Below are 20,348 nucleotides of genomic sequence, written 5' to 3'. Positions count from 1 at the left end.
TGGCATACAAGACTTTACGAGTGTCAAATGGTAATATTTGGATGATGGTACATAGAACTATATTGCTGCTAAAGAAAATGATTTTCAGCAGTCTCTATTTTTGCTGTTTCGCTGTATGACTTTTGGTTTTTGACATTTATACCCTCTTTTATCAAATGGCGATAGCCGTTTTTAGCACAGGGAGCCGCGCTGAATGACCCACACTGCTCCCGACGCTCATAGGAACTCTATGAGCGTTGAGAGCAGTGTGGGCCATTCAGAACGGCTCCCTGCGCTAAAAACTGCTCTTGCCGTTTGATAAAAGAGGGCCTTAAGTCTGTTTTTTCAATATAGAATCACAAGTTTAATTGCTGAATTAAGATATAAAGTGACAAAAGAAAAGGTAGAAGATATAGGATCGATGGTAGATACCATCATCCAACTATTACCATTCGACACTCATGTGCCACTGGTATGGATAGCCGAGATCCTTTTCTTCCTTAAAAAAAAAAAAAAAAAATTCATGTATGGTAGCTGGTATTTTTGGTATGATTTCCAGCTCAGGTTTCTTCTTTCCTTGCCTAGGAAGCATCGCAGTCTATGAGGGAGTCCCACTCATCGTTCAAAGGCAACAGCATCTAGTGGCCAGATTTAGATTTGATAAATCACATGGCTCCAGAAAGAACCCTGGCCTCTTGACGTGCTAGCTGTTTTAACACGCTCTAAACGCTAACAGATCCATTATATCCTATGGACGCGTTAGCATTTAGCGTGCCTCAGTAAAAGGACCCCTAAATGGGCTAACACAGATAGAAGAGAGTTATAAAATAGAAGGCATGCTAAAGCAGGTTCCATTTTGGCAGCCGGACTTTTCAATACTTTCATGGGCAGCCAGGAGGAAATCTTTAACTAGGCGCTCCCCCTAGGTGCATCACTAAAGCACAGAAAGCTATAGCGGGGCACCCTCCGCTACTTTGTTCTAAGTCTTATTATGATTTCAGAAAGCAATTGAAAGCTCATCTGTTTAGTATTTAATCAATCTGATTCTTTTGTATGGTATTTTTAACATTCATGTAAACCGCATTGAACTTCTTGGTTATGTGGTATAGGAATGAATTATTAGATTAGATTATTAGTGTGCCTACATTTAGAAGTTCCCATTTACATTAGGCCCATCAGAGGCATAAATGGGTTAAATCTAAATTTATTTATTTAGAAAGTTTATATACCGTCAGGGGATAAAATTATAACAGTACCGTGATGGTACAGTAGGGGTTCAGATTTTCTGCATGAATTATACGGATCAGTAAAGAGAAACATCTTAAGTGACATCTTGAATTTATCTAGGGAGGATTCCAAATGGAGAGAAGTTGAAAGAACATTCCAAAAAGTAGGTGCTATTACTACCCAACATCACTCCCACCCCCCCCCAGCCTTCACTACCCCCTGACCTGAAGCTTCCCAACTTAACCTCTCACCCCCCTAGCACAATAACCCTCTCCCTGGCATCTCATAACGTGTGCCAATTGAGAACTTACTATAGCAGTGGTTCCCAACCCTGTCCTGGAGGACCACCAGGCCAATCGGATTTTCAGGCTAGCCCTAATGAATATGCATGAGAGAGATTTGCATATAATGGATGTGACAGGCATGCAAATCTGCTTCATGCATATTCATTAGGGCTAGCCTGAAAACCCAATTGGTCTGGCGGTCCTTCAGAACAGGGTTGGGAACCACTGTACTATAGAACACCTAAGCACGTCCTCTAGAACAGTGTTTTTCAACCTTTTTTACACCTATGGTCCGGCAGAAATAAAAGAATTATTCCGTGGACCAGCATCGGTCTGTGGATCAGCAGTTGAAGAACAATGGGCTAAATCGTGGGCCAGACCCCACCCATCTCTACCCAATCTCCACCCCAGACCCCGCCCCCATAATAGTACTAATTGCACCTTGCACGTCCCGTGCCTCATCTGGAAGCCTTCCCTCTGATGTTGCAACGTCAGAGAGAAGGCTTCCGGTTCAGGCGCAGGATGCCCTTAGGAGCCACTGCGCATGGCTTTGTGCACTGAATCAGTTAGGAAGAGGAGCTGGCTCGAAGATAACGCTGCATCGATCGCACCGTGGACCGGCAGTTGAAGAACACTGTTTTGGGCCTGATGCACGTGCTGGCCCTGTGGTTCGGCAGGAAATTTCTGTGGACCGGCACTGGTCCATGGACTGGTGGTTGAAGAACACTACTCTAGAAAACCCTCTTAAGTTGTGATTAAGTGTGTGCTAGTGCTCACCCCAGCTTAGTAAATGGACCCCTTAACCCTCCATCATCTTACATACAAAATTAAAGTGAAAGCGCTCTAGGGACAGAGAAATACTTGGCAAACCTAAGCATCACTTGCCTTGAGCTTAAAACCAAAACAAAAAAAAAAATGAACCTCAACAAGAGCAAGGAGCCTGTTTACTGAAAACTAACAGCAAAAACAGGTAGTGCAGTAACCATTGGGGACATGTTCCCAACAGTCACCATATAGGAAAGTTCCTTATTGTGCTTTAAGTTCATTCACAGTTTGTGGGGATGCAGTTAAATGGCTTCTCAATACACAAGTGACAGTATATGCTAATTACCACAAAATAACTGTACATGTGCAGTTCACACCCAAAACTTACTAGTTAGCATAGTACTATTAGCATGCTAGACTTTTTTTTTTTTTTTTTTTTTAGCGTGTAGCAGCTAATAGTGCAGGCCCATGTTAACATCTTAGTACCCTTTAGTGCACATGCTTCTCGGACAGACAAAAGAAGTCAATTAAGCTTGATGGTTCTACAAATGAATCAGAAGAGGAGAGAATAATGGAAGTGGAGGGCCAGGGCAGGGAAAGATGTGAGGAGTTCATAGTGATGATGCAAGGAGAGATCATAAAGGAGAGCTCTTTATGACTTCTCCTTGCATCATCATCATCACTATGAACTCCTCACATCTTTCCCACTTTTCCCTGCCCTCCATGACGTGGTCCTCCACTTCCATTATCCTGCCTCTTCCGATTCATTTGTAGCACCATCAAGCTTTATAGACGCCTTTTGTCTATCCTGGAGGCATGTGTACTAAATGGGTAAAAGGCAAGGCTGAAGTTGGAGAGATGAAAGCAGGGAAAGCAGAAAAGAAGAAAAAGATGAAGGTGGCAATAAATCAAAGAAAGCAGGAACAGTGGGTAAGGTGGTTTCATCCCTTTGCGTATGTGTCAGATATAGGCCCGCCATGAGATTTTCATTTGGTGACATCATTGCCCATTGCACAGTTTTGAAGTTTTACTTAAATGAAAAGTGAAAAGAATATACTGGAGGCAAGACCCCTTATTGGAAATACATTTCAAAAGCCATGCACAGTATAATCCTCAAGGACACAACATACACAAAAATTCAGACTTTGAAACTGAAAAGCAATAGCAACCTAAAGCCTATAATCTTCTTTTACAAGTCACACACATTATTACACCTAAACCACAAAGCCCTTTCCAATAAAAGTGTCACTTTCCCGACAATTTCCTTAGACTCCGAGATGGTTCCACACCTTACAACTTGACTCTTGAACAACGTTCTTAAAAACCTCTAGAGCGGCTTTAAAAATAGGCGGCTAAGTTGTCTAACTAACAGGACGGGGCTCCAAAATGAGCAGGAGGGTTTTCTCTCTAACTTCACAAACTTCAAAAGTGGGGTTTAGTAAATGAGAGAGCATCCCCAACGGCTCTGATGAGTCGCCCCAGAGAGAGGAGAGGGAGAAAGAAAGACGCGCATCCTCCACTCTCTGCCCGCCCAAATAGGTCAATAATTATTTTGGACGCAGTAGAGCAATGGACTCAGAGTCGAGGCCTACCAGGTACTATTTTAAGGCCTTCAGTATGCTTATCATAACCACAAAAGTAAAACAGTTTCTTAATGATTATTATTATTAAGACTTGGCCAAAAGGAAAGATTTATAAACTCATGCAAAATTGTCATTTCTTTAATAAGACATTAACTATTTTTTTTCTGAGGCCCTCCAAGTGCCTACAAATCCAAAATGTGGCCATGCAAAGCGTTTGAGACCATTGGTCTAGAACCGTGGTCTCAAACGCGTGGCCCAGGGGGCCACATGCGGCCCGCTAGGCGTTATTTTGAGGCCCTTGATATGTTTATCATAGTCACAAAAGTAAAATAAGTCAGTTTTCTTGATCATCTGTCTCTTTAGCTACAAATGACATTATTATTAAGACTTAGGGCTCCTTTTACTAAGCTGCGTTAGGACTTTAATGCGCGGAATAGCATGCGCTAGACGCTAACGCCAGCATTGAGCTGGCTTTAGTTCTAGCTGCTTAGCACGGGGTTAGCGCACGCTAAAAACACTAGCGCACCTTAGTAAAAGAGCCCTTAGCCAAAAGGAAAGATTTATAAACTTTAAAGAGTTTTAACCTCATGCAAAATGGTCATTTCTTTACTAAGACATTAACTCTTTTTGTCTGAGGCCCTCCAAGTGCCTACAAATCAAAAATGTGGCCCTGCAAAGCGTTTGAGACCATTAGTCTAGAACTGTGGTCTCAAACACGTGGCCCAGGGGCCACATGCGGCCTGCCAGGTGCTATTTTGAGGCCCTCGGTATGTTTATCATAGTCACAAAAAAATAAAATAAAAATTTCTTGATCATCTGTCTCTTTAGCTACAAATGACATTACACTTCCCCCTTCCCATTCACGGTTTCTGCACTCGCGATTTCACATAATCGCAATTTTTTTCTGAGGAGGGAGAAAATTTAAAAAAAACATATTTTTTACCTCCCTGCCGCCTTCCCAGCCTTACCTGGTGGTCTAGAGGGCTTTCGGGGCAGGAGCGATCTTCCTACGCTCCTGCCCCGTGCAGATCGCCATCAGGAAATGGCTGTAGGGAGTTCCCGACGTAGTCTCGAGAGACTACGGGAATTCCCAGCAGCCATTTCCTCATGGCGTAGGAAGATCGCTCCTGCCCCGAAAGCCCTCTAGACCACCAGGTAAGGCCGGGAAGGCGGCAGGGAGGTGGGGATGGGTCAGAGCCGGGTAATCGCGGTTTTTCGCCATTCGCGGTCCGGCTCTGCCCATATCCTCCGCGAATAACGAGGGAGAAGTGTATTATTAAGCCTTAGGGCTCCTTTTACTAAGCTGCGTTAGGACTTTAATGCGCGGAATAGCGTGCGCTAGACGCTAACGCCAGCATTGAGCTGGCTTTAGTTCTAGCCGCGTAGCGCGGGGTTAGCGCACGCTAAAAACACTAGCGCACCTTAGTAAAAGAGCCCTTAGCCAAAAGGAAAGATTTATAAACTTTAAAGAGTTTTAACCTCATGCAAAATGGTCATTTCTTTACTAAGACATTAACTCTTTTTGTCTGAGGCCCTCCAAGTACCTACAACTGCCAAAGGCGGCCCTGCCAAGGCTTCCACCACCTGTCTCGCAGTTACGTGATTGGACGCAGAAGCGCTCGCGCTCTTCCCGCCATCCGACACGCGCCCTTCGGCCAACGTCTCTCTCGGCGGCCCAAACGCCAACTCAACAGTAGCCGGAGGAGGAGGAGAAGGAGGAGCCCGAAAGCGAAAAGCGCGTCGCTTGAACATTGTTTAATGGAAGCAAATCTGTTCTCCTCGTTATGACTGATAGAAGCCGAGGAGCCAACTTTCCTTTCTCCGTCCTTGAAATTTATACAGTTAACACAGTAATACAATGCACTTAAAGGCAGAAGCAGTCAAGGAGGCGACCCTTCTCGAAGTGACTGCAGGTGCTGCGAAAAGCTTAAAACCACCAACAGAAATGATCGCTCTTCTGCGAGTAAACTCGTAGATAGACGGGGGCGGGTCAGGCGGCGCCGAGGACACCCTCCGGAGGGCGCAGGCAGCTCCACGGACACCCTTTAGGGGCTTCGCCCGTAGCGCAGACGCGGCATTACGGTGGGGCCCTGCGTGCGCTTCCGCCTTTGCGTCTGTCTGCGTGCGGCGTCTGTGCGTGGAGTGCTGCGGCGGCGCTCGCTCCGTTGACAAGATGTGGGACGTTTTCTCTTCTATCCCCACCCAGATGGTACGTGAAGGACGGGGGAGGGAAGGGAAGGGGGTCCAACCACACAGTCGGACCTGGAGCCCGGGGTCCCGCAAACTTTGTGGAGCCGAAAGCAGTGGCCGTGGCTAGAGAATGACACGGGGGGTGGGGGGTGGATTTGTCCCCGCCCCCTCCCACCATCTGATCCCATCCGCATAAACTATCTCCTTTCTCTGTTCCTATTTTCCCCATTTCTAATATCTTCCCTCTATCTGTATACTCCCTCCTGTATCCGGCATTGCCCCCCCCATCCATATACCATCCCCATGTATCTTCCCTTTATGTCTCTGTCCCTATGCCCCCATGCACATAATTTCCCCCATGTATCTTCCCTTTATGTTTCTGTCCCTATGCCCCCATGCACATAATTTCCCCCATGTATCTTCCCTTTATGTCTCTGTCCCTATGCCCCCATGCACATAATTTCCCCCATGTATCTTCCCTTTATGTTTCTGTCCCTATGCCCCCATGCACATAATTTCCCCCATGTATCTTCCCTTTATGTCTCTGTCCCTATGCCCCCATGCACATAATTTCCCCCATGTATCTTCCCTTTATGTTTCTGTCCCTATGCCCCCATGCACATAATTTCCCCCATGTATCTTCCCTTTATGTTTTTGTCCCTATGCCCCCATGCACATAATTTCCCCCATGCATCTTCCCTTTATGTCTCTGTCCCTATGCCCCCATGCACATAATTCCCCCCATGTATCTTCCCTTTATGTTTCTGTCCCTATGCCCCCATGCACATAATTTCCCCCATGCATCTTCCCTTTATGTCTCTGTCCCTATGCCCCCATGCACATAATTTCCCCCATGTATCTTCCCTTTATGTTTCTGTCCCTATGCCCCCATGCACATAATTTCCCCCATGTATCTTCCCTTTATGTTTCTGTCCCCTATGCCCCCATGCACATAATTTCCCCCATGTATCTTCCCTTTATGTCTCTGTCCCTATGCCCCCATGCACATAATTTCCCCCATGTATCTTCCCTTTATGTTTCTGTCCCTATGCCCCCATGCACATAATTTCCCCCATGTATCTTCCCTTTATGTTTCTGTCCCTATGCCCCCATGCACATAATTTCCCCCATGTATCTTCCCTTTATGTCTCTGTCCCTATGCCCCCATGCACATAATTTCCCCCATGTATCTTCCCTTTATGTTTCTGTCCCTATGCCCCCATGCACATAATTTCCCCCATGTATCTTCCCTTTATGTTTCTGTCCCTATGCCCCCATGCACATAATTTCCCCCATGCATCTTCCCTTATGTCTCTGTCCCTATGCCCCCATGCACATAATTCCCCCCATGTATCTTCCCTTTATGTTTCTGTCCCTATGCCCCCATGCACATAATTTCCCCCATGCATCTTCCCTTTATGTCTCTGTCCCTATGCCCCCATGCACATAATTTCCCCCATGTATCTTCCCTTTATGTTTCTGTCCCTATGCCCCCATGCACATAATTTCCCCCATGTATCTTCCCTTTATGTCTCTGTCCCTATGCCCCCATGCACATAATTTCCCCCATGTATCTTCCCTTTATGTTTCTGTCCCTATGCCCCCATGCACATAATTTCCCCCATGTATCTTCCCTTTATGTTTTTGTCCCTATGCCCCCATGCACATAATTTCCCCCATGCATCTTCCCTTTATGTCTCTGTCCCTATGCCCCCATGCACATAATTCCCCCCATGTATCTTCCCTTTATGTTTCTGTCCCTATGCCCCCATGCACATAATTTCCCCCATGCATCTTCCCTTTATGTCTCTGTCCCTATGCCCCCATGCACATAATTTCCCCCATGTATCTTCCCTTTATGTTTCTGTCCCTATGCCCCCATGCACATAATTTCCCCCATGTATCTTCCCTTTATGTGTCTGTCCCTATGCCCCCATGCACATAATTTCCCCCATGTATCTTCCCTTTATGTTTCTGTCCCTATGCCCCCATGCACATAATTTCCCCCATGTATCTTCCCTTTATGTTTCTGTCCCTATGCCCCCATGCACATAATTTCCCCCATGTATCTTCCCTTTATGTCTCTGTCCCTATGCCCCCATGCACATAATTTCCCCCCATGTATCTTCCCTTTATGTTTCTGTCCCTATGCCCCCATGCACATAATTTCCCCCATGCATCTTCCCTTTATGTCTCTGTCCCTATGCCCCCATGCACATAATTCCCCCCATGTATCTTCCCTTTATGTTTCTGTCCCTATGCCCCCATGCACATAATTTCCCCCATGCATCTTCCCTTTATGTCTCTGTCCCTATGCCCCCATGCACATAATTTCCCCCATGTATCTTCCCTTTATGTTTCTGTCCCTATGCCCCCATGCACATAATTTCCCCCATGTATCTTCCCTTTATGTTTCTGTCCCTATGCCCCCATGCACATAATTTCCCCCATGTATCTTCCCTTTATGTCTCTGTCCCTATGCCCCCATGCACATAATTTCCCCCATGTATCTTCCCTTTATGTTTCTGTCCCTATGCCCCCATGCACATAATTTCCCCCATGTATCTTCCCTTTATGTTTCTGTCCCTATGCCCCCATGCACATAATTCCCCCCCCATGTATCTTCCCTTTATGTTTCTGTCCCTATGCCCCCATGCACATAATTTCCCCCATGTGTCTTCCCTTTATGTCTCTGTCCCTATGCCCCCATGTATCTTCCCTTTATGTTTCTGTCCCTATGCCCCCATGCACATAATTTCCCCCATGTGTCTTCCCTTTATGTCTCTGTCCCTATGCCCCCATGCACATAATTCCCCCCATGTATCTTCCCTTTATGTTTCTGTCCCTATGCCCCCATGCACATAATTTCCCCCATGTATCTTCCCTTTATGTTTCTGTCCCTATGCCCCCATGCACATAATTTCCCCCATGTATCTTCCCTTTATGTTTCTTGCATCTGCTACAAAACCGTATCTGGTATGTCACCAGCCTATCTTTACCCCCACTTCAACCTGAACTATAATAAGAAGAGCTCCCGCAGATCAACTTTGTTCGCTTTTCCCTCACTGAAATCGTGCCATCTTAAAAGATTCTTCGAACGAACCTTCTCTTTTCAAGCGGCCAAACTAAATTCATGGCTCGCCCAAATCATACTTGACTGCTCTTCATACCCCCCCCTTCAGAAAAAAGCTCAAAACTCTACTTTTTAACGGACCAAATCCCTAACGCTCCCCTCTTCCGCCATAACGTTTCCCCTTCTCCACCTTAGAAAACAGATCAAACCCTTCTTTGCAACAGACCTATCCCTTAACGCCCCCTTCCCCCATCTCACCCCCCCTCTCCTCTTCCTCTTTTTTCCGCCCCCCCCTTTTTTTCCCAGCTAATATGCTGGGTTCCCCCCTCTCTTAAACTTAATTGTATCCTACTACAGCACACTCTGTATGTACCCGTATTTGGCCCTTCCCTCACCTAATTTGTTATTGTAAACGAGTTTGACCCTACGATTGCTTTGTTATGTTTCCTCTTTTTCTAATCGCACTGTATGTAATTCATCTATCTGTTGTGAACCGCCTTGAACTCCCTGGGTATGGCGGTATACAAAATAAAATATTATTATTATTATTATTATTATGTTTCTGTCCCTATGCCCCCATGCACATAATTTCCCCCATGTATCTTCCCTTTATGTTTCTGTCCCTATGCCCCCATGCACATAATTTCCCCCATGTATCTTCCCTTTATGTCTCGGTCCCTATGCCCCCATGCACATAATTTCCCCCATGTATCTTCCCTTTATGTCTCTGTCCCTATGCCCCCATGCACATAATTTCCCCCATGTATCTTCCCTTTATGTCTCGGTCCCTATGCCCCCATGCACATAATTTCCCCCATGTATCTTCCCTTTATGTTTCTGTCCCTATGCCCCCATGCACATAATTTCCCCCATGTATCTTCCCTTTATGTCTCGGTCCCTATGCCCCCATGCACATAATTTCCCCCATGTATCTTCCCTTTATGTCTCGGTCCCTATGCCCCCATGCACATAATTTCCCCCATGTATCTTCCCTTTATGTCTCGGTCCCTATGCCCCCATGCACATAATTTCCCCCATGTATCTTCCCTTTATGTTTCTGTCCCTATGCCCCCATGCACATAATTTCCCCCATGTATCTTCCCTTTATGTCTCTGTCCCTATGCCCCCATGCACATAATTTCCTCCATGTATCTTCCCTTTATGTCTCTGTCCCTATGCCCCCATGCACATAATTTCCCCCATGTATTTTCCCTTTGTCGCTGTCCCTATGCCCCCATGCACATAATTTCCCCCATGTATCTTCCCTTTATGTCTCTGTCCCTATGCCCCCATGCACATAATTTCCCCCATGTATCTTCCCTTTATGTCTCTGTCCCTATGCCCCCATGCACATAATTTCCCCCATGTATCTTCCCTTTATGTTTCTGTCCCTATGCCCCCATGCACATAATTTCACCCATGTATCTTCCCTTTATGTCTCTGTCCCTATCCCCCCATGCACATAATTTCACCCATGTATCTTCCCTTTATGTCTCTGTCCCTATGCCCCCATGCACATAATTTCCCCCATGTATTTTCCCTTTGTCGCTGTCCCTATGCCCCCATGCACATAATTTCCCCCATGTATCTTCCCTTTATGTTTCTGTCCATATGCCCCCATGCACATAATTTCCCCCATGTATCTTCCCTTTATGTCTCTGTCCCTATGCCCCCATGCACATAATTCCCCCCCATGTATCTTCCCTATATGTTTCTGTCCCTATGCCCCCATGCACATAATTTCCCCCATGTATCTTCCCTTTATGTCGCTGTCCCTATGCCCCCATGCACATAATTTTCCCTCCATTTCTGTTACCTTTCTGTGTCCAGATTTCCTCTCTCTTCCACACCAATGTGTCTCTCTCCTCTCCAACCCCATCTAGCTCCTTTCCCTCTTTCTCCTCATCCCCCCCCCCCCTTCCAGCATCTGGCTCACCTGCCTGTCCTTCTCCCCTTTCTCTTTCCTGCTGTGGGTTCAATATTTGTCTCCATCTTACTTCATCTCCTTGGCCCGGCATCTCTTTCCCTTTCACTCCCTCCTTCCTACTGTGAGGGAACACGCGAGGTCACGGATCGCGCAGTCCAGCAGCCTCCTCCCTCCTGCATTCTCTGCCCAGCTTCACTTTGTGCTATGAGAAATGACAGCGTACTCCAGATCTTTAGAGCAAAGAGAGCTGTCTGTTGAGACATTGCTGATTCCCCCTGTGGCGCGCTTCCGGCTCCTTCCTTGCGTGATCTCGAACCAGGCTGTGCTCTCCCTGCCTTTTCGGTGTAGTGTGGCTTTTGCAATTAGATGGCAAAGTGAAGGCGGGACAGCGGTAGAACCAAACACACTCTGGAGGTGCTCCTGTGCAGGGCCAGCCTGGATGGGAAGCAAGGAGAGGGTAGTATGATCCAGCAGGTTCAGGTTTTATTTCTTTTCCTTGGAGGTCACCTTATGTGGCAAATTTCATTTTTCTTCTCTCCCAGCGGCATGCTTTCCACAAGTCGCGTGCAGCTGTTTGAGTTGAATCTTCTTCTCTGATGCAACTGGAAGCAGGAAGTTGCATCAGAGGAGAAAATCCATCTAAGCCAGTAGCCACAGTGGCTAATCCAGGTCCACAAGTACCTGGTAAAATCCCAAAGAGTAACAACATTCCATGTTACCAATCCCAGGGCCTACATTTCTTTATAGAATAGACTTGAGATAGGCAACATAACCAGCACCTTGATATAGAATTAGCTCTTGAATGTTAGCTGTTTTATTACATGCCTTGCATAATATGGCACACCTCCCATTGCAAAGATAGGATAAATTATGTTATATGTTTTATTTATATTAAGCCTGCCATTTATAGAGAAAATAATACAGCTAGTAAAGTAAAGTGGAAAAACCATTTGCACAAGATCGGGCGGTGATCAGTAAGGAGGGAGGGAGATGTTTGGACAGGGCAGCTGCGGCGATCAGTAAGGAGGGAGGGAGCGCGATCGGTGACCGCACACGATCCCTCCTTTAACTGTGGAGACAAGGCCATTCACCGCTGCACGGTTTTAACGCCGGCAGCGACGGTAACTGCTCCGACCTCATAGGCATTCTATGAGTGTGAGAACAGTTACCACTGCTGCCAGCAATAACACCCACGCTATGCGTTCGCAAAAGAAGGGGAAAGTATGTAAAAATACGACTTTATAATGATTTTGAGGGGCAAAGTGTTTGGAGGTATATGTAAAGGAAAGTTTAGAATTTTTCCTGTAATGACTTTCTTTTTATATTTGACAGGATTATAAGGGCCAAAAACTGGCAGAACAGATATTCCAAGGCATCATTCTTGTCTCTGCTGTAAGTATTGTTCTCCCGCTCTTCTTCTCTACAGCTTGTTGTGTTGTGATATTAACAGGCTACATTGTTTCTTGTAGGTGATTGGATTTATCTATGGCTATATCATTGAGCAGTTTGGCTGGACTGTCTACATAGTTATGGCTGGATTTGCTCTTTCATGCTTGGTAAGAGACACTTGAGCTTCTTCAATCTAGAGAGCTGCACGGGAACGGGGACGACGGGAATCCCACAGGACCCGCGGGCATCCCGCGGGTTCCCCCTTTGGGTCGCGGGGATCCCGTGGGGACGCCCCCTAGGGTCGCGGGGATCCCGTGGGGACGCCTCCGAGGGTCGCGGGGTTCCTGCGGGGCTGGATGTACTCTTCTCTCTACCTTCTCTGCTTGCAGCACAGAGCCGAACGGAAGTCTTCCCGACGTCAGCGCTTACGTCGGAGGGCTTAAAGCTTAAAGCCCTCCCTCCCTCCGACGTCAGCGCTGACGTCGGGAAGACTTCCGTTCGGCTCTGTGCTGCAAGCAGAGAAGGTAGAGAGAAGAGCCGCGCGACTGAGTCGGGAAGACTTCCGTTTGGCTCTGTGCTGCAGGCAGTGCAGGTAAGGAGGAGAGTATCCTCGCGGTTCGAGTGGCTACCAAGGGACGGGGCGGTCCGCCCCGCCACACCCCGCCCCGGTTGCAGCACAGCCGGCCAGGTCCCCTTACTTTTGTGGCACTTCCCCGACCGACTGACAACAGCCCCGGTCCGACAATCCTCCCTGCCCTGTAGCCGCGAATCTAAATTATCTTCTTACAGCAGCTGTATACAGCAGCTGTAATAAGGTAATTTAGATTCGCAGTTAAGGGCAGGGAGGTTTGTCGGACCGGGGCTGTTGTCAGTCGGTCGGGGAAGTGCCACAAAAGTAAGGGGACCTGGCCGGCTGTGCTGCACCCGGGGCGGTAGAGAAGGAGGGGGGGGAGAAGGACGCTGAAAGCACTTGAAGACAGAGGAGGGAGAAGGACGCTGAAAGCACATGGGGGAATACAAAGGGGTGGAGAAGGACGCTGAAAGGCCATGGGAAGGGCGGGGGGGTGGAGGGAAGGACTCTGAAAGCACTTGTGGAAGAGGGGGGAGAAGGATGCTGAAAGCACATGGGGAAGACAAAGGGGTGGAGAAGGACGCTGAAAGGACATGGGGAAGATAAAGGGGTGGAGAAGGACCCTGAAAGGCCATGGGAAGGGCGGGGGGGGGAAGGACTCTGAAAGCACTTGTGGAAGACAGATGGGGGAGAAGGATGCTGAAAGCACATGGGGAAGACAAAGGGGTGGAGAAGGACGCTGAAAGGACATGGGGAAGACGGGGGGGGGGTGGAGAAGGACGCTGAAAGGCCATGGGGAAGACAGAGAGGGAGAAGGACGCTGAAAGGACATGGGGAAGCAGAGGGGGGAGAAGGACACTGAAAGCACATGTGGAAGACAGAGGGGGGAGAAGGACGCTGACAGGACATGGGGAAGATGGGGGGAGAAGGACGCTGAAAGGAAATGGGGAAGAGAGAGTAGGGAGAAGACGCTGGCAGGGAAGAAGACAGATGCCAGACTATGGGGGGAGCGGAGAGAAGAAGATGGGTGCCAGACCAATTTGGAAGGGGGAAGAAAGGGAGAGGCACAGTAACAGAGCAAATGGAAGATGCAGAAGGAAGAGAGACAGTGGATGGAAGGAATTGAATGAGAACATGAGGAAAGCAGAAACCAGGCAACAAAGGTAGGAAAAGAATTATATTTCTTTTTTTTTATTTTGCTTCAGGATAAAGTAGTATATTAGTTGTGTTGATAAAAATTTATAAACATTAGAGGCTCTGGTAGAAACCCATTTGCAAAGTATGTATTCTTCCCAATTAATATTTTCAAATTAATAAAGTCTTTTTGCTTATTTGTAAATGGTTTCTACCAGAGCCTTTAATTCAGTAGCATAATTAAATGAAATAACTATTTCTGAAGTTTATATGGACGGGCGGGGACGGAGGGGATTCCTCGCGGGGACGGGTGGGGACGGAGGGATTCCTCACGGGGACGGGTGGGGACGGGTGGGATTCCTCACGGGGACGTGTGGGGACGGGTGGGACTTTGGCGGGGACGAGTGGGGACGGGTGGGATTTCTGTCCCCGCGCAACTCTCTACTTCAATCACATAAATTTAATCTTGAAGGCAGGAAGCTTGGCTGCTTGTCAGAGAGCCAAGGAGTGCTAATACTCCCAACCCTGTCCTGGAGGACCACCAGGCCAGTCGGGTTTTTGGGATAGCCCTAATGAATATGATTGGGGCAGATTTGCATGCCTTTCACTTCAATTATATGTAAATCTCTCTCGACCCGACTGGCCTGGTGGTCCTCCAGGACAGGGTTGGGAACCACTGGTCTAGACCTTTTCTAAATGGTTGAAGTCATCTGGCCTTTGCAATGTAATGTGAATAAGAAGATAAGTATAGTCATCATACTGAGTCAGACCAGTTCCGTATTTTGTAAGCATTTTTTTCTCTAGTTCCATTAGGAAGGATTTTGTAATATTTTTCACAAGCAGTTCGTTTTCTATGACGTGACCGTTTGGTTCTTTGTTTTTCTTATTAAGCTCACCCTTCCACCTTGGCCTTTGTACCGACGACATCCACTAAAATGGCTCCATGTTCAAGACTCGGGAGCAGGAGACGATAAGAGACAAGTGGATAAAAAGTCCAAGAAGCACAAATAGCATCCCGTTACTGTATGTGACGTTTCAAAGTTTGATATTGGTTCCACTGACAGTACCACACTGGTACATGTACTTAACTGATGTCTACAAGGATAAGCCCAGACTTGTGAAATAAATTAGAACAGTTTGCTTGCTTTTTTTTCTCCTTTTTCTTTCTCAGTTTTGGGCAAAAGCACTCGCCAAGCAAATACTCTAGTGCATTGGTTCCCAACCCTCTCCTGGAGGACCACCAGGCCAGTCGGGTTTTCAGGATCGCCCTAATGAATATGCACGAGAGAGATCTGCATATAATGGAGGTGCCAGGCATGCAAATCAGCTCCATGCATATTCATTAGGACTATCCTGAAAACCCGACTGGCCTGGTGGTCCTCCAGGACAAGGTTGGGAACTACTGCTCTAGTGCAGGGCTGCCCAAGTCCAGTCCTCAAGACCTACTGGCAGGCCAGGTTTTCAGGATATCCACAATGAACATGCATGAAAGAGTTTTGCATACCAAGAAAGCTGTGCAGGCAAATCTCTCTCATGCATATTCATTGTGGATATCCAGAAAACCTGGCCTGCCTGTAGATCTCGAGGATCGGACTTGGGCAGCTCTGCTCTAGTGTTTGCAACTTGTTTGAAAACTAACACATTTTATATTTTCTGTCTCCTTCCTCCTTTATCTGCTTTTTCTTTGAAGGCACCTTGGTTAAGGATTGTGTATAAATCCTTCCATAGAGGGCAGCTAAGACATAGAAGGGATCACACACTGACTATCACATTTTTCTTTGTTTGTTTCTCTTGAATTTCCTTATAAGAGCTAAAACGGAGGAGAGCACCAAGATAGGTTTTCTTCTCCCTCTGCAAATCAAGAAGAGAGCTGAATTGCTCAAGCCTGGGCTTATTTTGCTTTCTTCCCACAGCAGCCTTGTAGCATTTGCTTTGGCCTTAAAAGCCTGGGTGCATTTCTTCACTTTTTGAAACAAGGCATAGAGCAGTGGTTCCCAACCCTGTCCTGGAGGACCACCAGGCCAATCGGTTTTCGGGCTAGCCCTAATGAATATGCATGAGAGAGATTTGCATATAATGGAAGTGAGAGGCATACAAATCTGCTCCATGCATATTCATTAGGGCTAGCCTGAAAACCCGATTGGCCTGGTGGTCCTCCAGGACAGGGTTGGGAACCAGTGGCATAGAGGGCTGCAACCTGCATGGAGTGGGTAGACTAAATGGACCATACTGGTCTTTATTTGCTGTCACGTACTATAGAGCCTTTTTACCAAGCTGCATTAGATGGGTAGTTGCAATTTTTTTTTTTAATGGCACCATTAATGCAAAAAAAAAAAAAGAATATTGGCCAATTATGGCTGTGGTAAAAATAGCTTAAATGCACAGGAAAGATCCTCATAAGGTTGCACCAAGGCCAGATTTTGTTGCTGCTTTGTAAAAGGACCTTTATTGTTCGGACTTGTGGCAGTGAAATGGTGTGGTGTGGCAGTGAAGTAGTATATTTTACAATCAGTAAAATTAGGAATAAGACAGTTTAAGTGTTAGATCATTAGTTAGTGGTTACAGTGTGCTGTTTCATCCTGCCAGTTCAAATATCCTGTTGCAAATACAAAATATGTATTGCATTTTAGACAAATACTGTATATTAAAATGACAAACCTCTGCTGTGTATGTCACCATTGAGCATAAACTGCTTTACTGTTAGGTACAGAATAATTTGATTATCTTTCAGCGGATTGTTTAATCATTTTTTTTTTTTCATTTAAAACATGTTAAAGAATGTTTTAACATCACATCTTTGTTTTACGAAACAAACTAGTCTGAATGATTATGTATAATTTTTTTTTATCTCAATAAATATGACCAGAAGGCAATGATTGAGTCATTGCACTGCCTTTCACCGATTATGTAGGTGTTTTTTTTTAAAGTCCAGAACTCCAGTGACTATATAAAATCTTCATTCTTTTCCAAAAATGTTCACCTTTTCTTGCCTTGTATTTTGGAAGTAAAAATCTATTAAAACTATCTGTCAAATCTATTCCATTGAGTCTTAGAAAATTAATTAAACACCACCAACAGCAAAAAAAAAAAAATGATCTAATACAGTGTTCTCCCCAGAAATGTTTTCCAGCCAGGTGGGGTGGGACGGGGAAATTTGGTGGCGGGGAAAATGAAATGTGCCCTATTTTAATTTATTAATTATTATTTTCCAATGCTCAATATGACTTCCTTTTAAGTGTTCCAGTAGCGTTTAAGCCACCCTTGAAAAAAAGTAATGCAGATCCTCTTATTCCAAATAACTACTGGCCAGTATCAAACCTTCCATTTCTTTCAAAACTACCGTACTTGAGTGGTATTCAACCAACTTCAAACTCATATTGAATCTAATGCCTGCCTTAGGGCTCCTTATAACAATTCTGCCACAGCAAATGCACTGAAGCCCATAGGAATTGAATGGACTTTGGTGCATTTGCCATGGGAGAATTGCTTTGTAAAAGGGGCCCTAACTGAGTGAACTCCATAGTCACCTAGACCAGTGTTTCTCAACTTCTTCAAGTCTAACAAATACCAACCAAATACTCCAGCCCAAGCTCCGCCCCTGACCCCACCCCCATTATAATAGTACTTGTAATGCAATTTCTTCCATTCATTTTTCATGTATTAATTCATAATGGTAACTACAAAATTTTAAAAAACCCACAAAGCACACTGTATGCAGAGAAAATGTTAATTATCATTTATATTTGATTTATTTTTCAAAGAGGTCAAGGCAGATGCCTTTAAAATATGTAATGTCACCTCAGTATCAACTATAGAAGAATAGACAGCAGATTATAAATTCTCAAAACTGACACATTTCGATCACTAAATTTAAAATAAAAACATTTTTCCTACCTTTGTTGTCTGGTGATTTAATTAGTTTCTGGGAGGAATTCCTTATGGACTGTGCATTCCCTTCCCCCAACCAACATTTCTCTCTGTCCCTCCATGAGTCCAACTTTTCTTCCTCCCTCTTCCACCCCTATTGGCAACATGTCTCCCTTTCTCTCCCTCCTCTATTATGATCTTGCATCTCTCTGTTCTTTCTCAGGGTCTCTCTCCCTCTGTCTCTTCTGTCTGCACCTCCCATAGCCCAGCATCTGCCTCCTGTCTTTCCCCTTTGGTTCAGGCCTATCTCTCTCTGTCTTTCTTCTGATTACAACACCCCCCTCCCAATGTCTAGCATTTGTTCTCCTTTCTCTACCTCTCTCTTCCTTCCTCCCTCCCTGGTCCAGAATCTTTCCACCTCTCTGCAGTCTCTCCCTCTATACACCCCTAAGTCCAACATCTGCCCTCTCTTCTGCCTCTTTGTTACAGGTTTCTCCCTCTCTCTATCTTCCTTCTAACATTTGAGTCTTCCCACCTTTGATCCAGGTCTTTCTGTCTCTCTCACTCTGTCTTCCCCCTCTCCAGGGCCTGGCATCTCTCTCTCCTCGGTTCAGGGTGTTTCCCCTATCTACCGCCTCTAGTCCAGCATCTGCCCTGTCTTCCCCCTCCCTTTTGGTTCAAGTCTGCTTTCCCGTCCCTCCTCAAGGTCTTTTTCTGTCTCTCTACCCCCCCCCCCCCCCCAGTGTCCAGATCCAGTGTCTCTATGGCAATCCCAATTCCGCTGGGGCCCTTGTGACAGGCGGGGCCTTATCTTAGTTGCTTCCCACACCCAGCAAGAGAAGCCATCTTCCACGCTGTGACCGCTGCTTATCGAGGACTATTCTTTAAAGCTAATTAAGGCAGCCTGCAGAGTAACATAGTAACATAGTAGATGACGGCAGATAAAGACCCGAATGGTCCATCCAGTCTGCCCAATCTGATTCAATTTAAATTATTGTTATTATTATTTTTTTTTTTTTTTTCTTCTTAGCTATTTCTGGGCGAGAATCCAAAGCTTTACCCGGTACTGTGCTTGGGTTTCAACTGCCGAAATCTCTGTTAAGACTTACTCCAGCCCATCTACACCCTCCCAGCCATTGAAGCCCTCCCCTGCCCATCCTCCTCCAAACGGCCATGCACAGACACAGACCGTACAAGTCTGCCCAGTAACTGGCCTAGTTCAATCTTTAATATTATTTTCTGATTCTAAATCTTTTGTGTTCATCCCACACTTCTTTGAACTCAGTCACAGTTTTACTCTCCACCACCTCTCTCGGGAGCGCGTTCCAGGCATCCACCACCCTCTCCGTAAAGTAGAATTTCCTAACATTGCCCCTGAATCTACCACCCCTCAACCTCAAATTATGTCCTCTGGTTTTACCATTTTCCTTTCTCTGGAAAATATTTTGTTCTACGTTAATACCCTTTAAGTATTTGAACGTCTGAATCATATCTCCCCTGTCTCTCCTTTCCTCTAGGGTATACATATTCAGGGCTTCCAGTCTCTCCTCATACGTCTTCTGGCGCAAGCCTCCTATCATTTTCGTCGCCCTCCTCTGGACCGCCTCAAGTCTTCTTATGTCTTTCGCCAGATACGGTCTCCAAAACTGAACACAATACTCCAAGTGGGGCCTCACCAATGACCTGTACAGGGGCATCAACACCTTCTTCCTTCTACTGACTACGCCTCTCTTTATACAGCCCAGAATCCTTCTGGCAGCAGCCACTGCCTTGTCACACTGTTTTTTCGCCTTTAGATCTTCGGACACTATCACCCCAAGGTCCCTCTCACCGTCCGTGCATATCAGCTTCTCTCCTCCCAGCATATACGGTTCCTTCCTATTATTAATCCCCAAATGCATTACTCTGCATTTCTTTGCATTGAATTTTAGTTGCCAGGCATTAGACCATTCCTCTAACTTTTGCAGATCCTTTTTCATATTTTCCACTCCCTCTTCGGTGTCTACTCTGTTACAAATCTTGGTATCATCTGCAAAAAGGCACACTTTTCCTTCTAACCCTTCAGCAATGTCACTTACATACATATTGAACAGGATTGGCCCCAGCACCGAACCCTGAGGGACTCCACTAGTCACCTTTCCTTCCTTTGAGCGACTTCCATTAACCACCACCCTCTGGCGTCTGTCCGACAGCCAGTTTCTGACCCAGTTCACCACGTTGGGTCCTAACTTCAGCCCTTCAAGTTTGTTCAACAGCCTCTTATGAGGAGGAACTGTATCAAAGGCTTTGCTGAAATCCAAGTAAATTACATCTAGCATATGTCCTCAATCCAGCTCTCTGGTCACCCAATCAAAAAATT

At 46.0% G+C, this 20,348-nt stretch overlaps 2 protein-coding genes across 4 annotated transcripts in view; one reads left to right on the top strand and one right to left on the bottom strand.

Moving 5' to 3' along the window:
- The window catches only part of GLT8D1 (glycosyltransferase 8 domain containing 1), a 46,893-nt gene extending 41,127 nt beyond the window's left edge, over window positions 1–5,766 (bottom strand). For 2 of the 3 annotated variants that reach the window (XM_033926157.1, XM_033926159.1), the window contains exon 1: window positions 5,387–5,766. The gene's annotated coding sequence lies outside the window, so the exon portion shown is untranslated. Of the gene's footprint in view, window positions 1–5,382 lie in introns of all 3 variants that reach the window. The other variant, XM_033926158.1, reaches the window with a different exon arrangement.
- A 107-nt stretch (window positions 5,767–5,873) lies between these two features.
- SPCS1 (signal peptidase complex subunit 1) lies at window positions 5,874–15,267 on the top strand. Its single transcript, XM_033926160.1, has 4 exons — window positions 5,874–6,047; window positions 12,361–12,420; window positions 12,498–12,584; window positions 15,014–15,267. Exons 1-4 carry the CDS (start codon window positions 6,012–6,014, stop codon window positions 15,131–15,133), a joined length of 303 nt encoding a protein of 100 aa, XP_033782051.1. The 5' UTR covers window positions 5,874–6,011; the 3' UTR covers window positions 15,134–15,267.
- The last annotated feature ends 5,081 nt before the right edge of the window (window positions 15,268–20,348 follow it).

Source organism: Geotrypetes seraphini, chromosome 17, assembly GCF_902459505.1.
Source record: "Geotrypetes seraphini chromosome 17, aGeoSer1.1, whole genome shotgun sequence".
Taxonomy (NCBI): Eukaryota; Metazoa; Chordata; class Amphibia; order Gymnophiona; family Dermophiidae; genus Geotrypetes; species Geotrypetes seraphini.
Note: the sequence above shows the minus strand (reverse complement) of the source record. Positions and strands in the feature narration are given on the sequence as shown.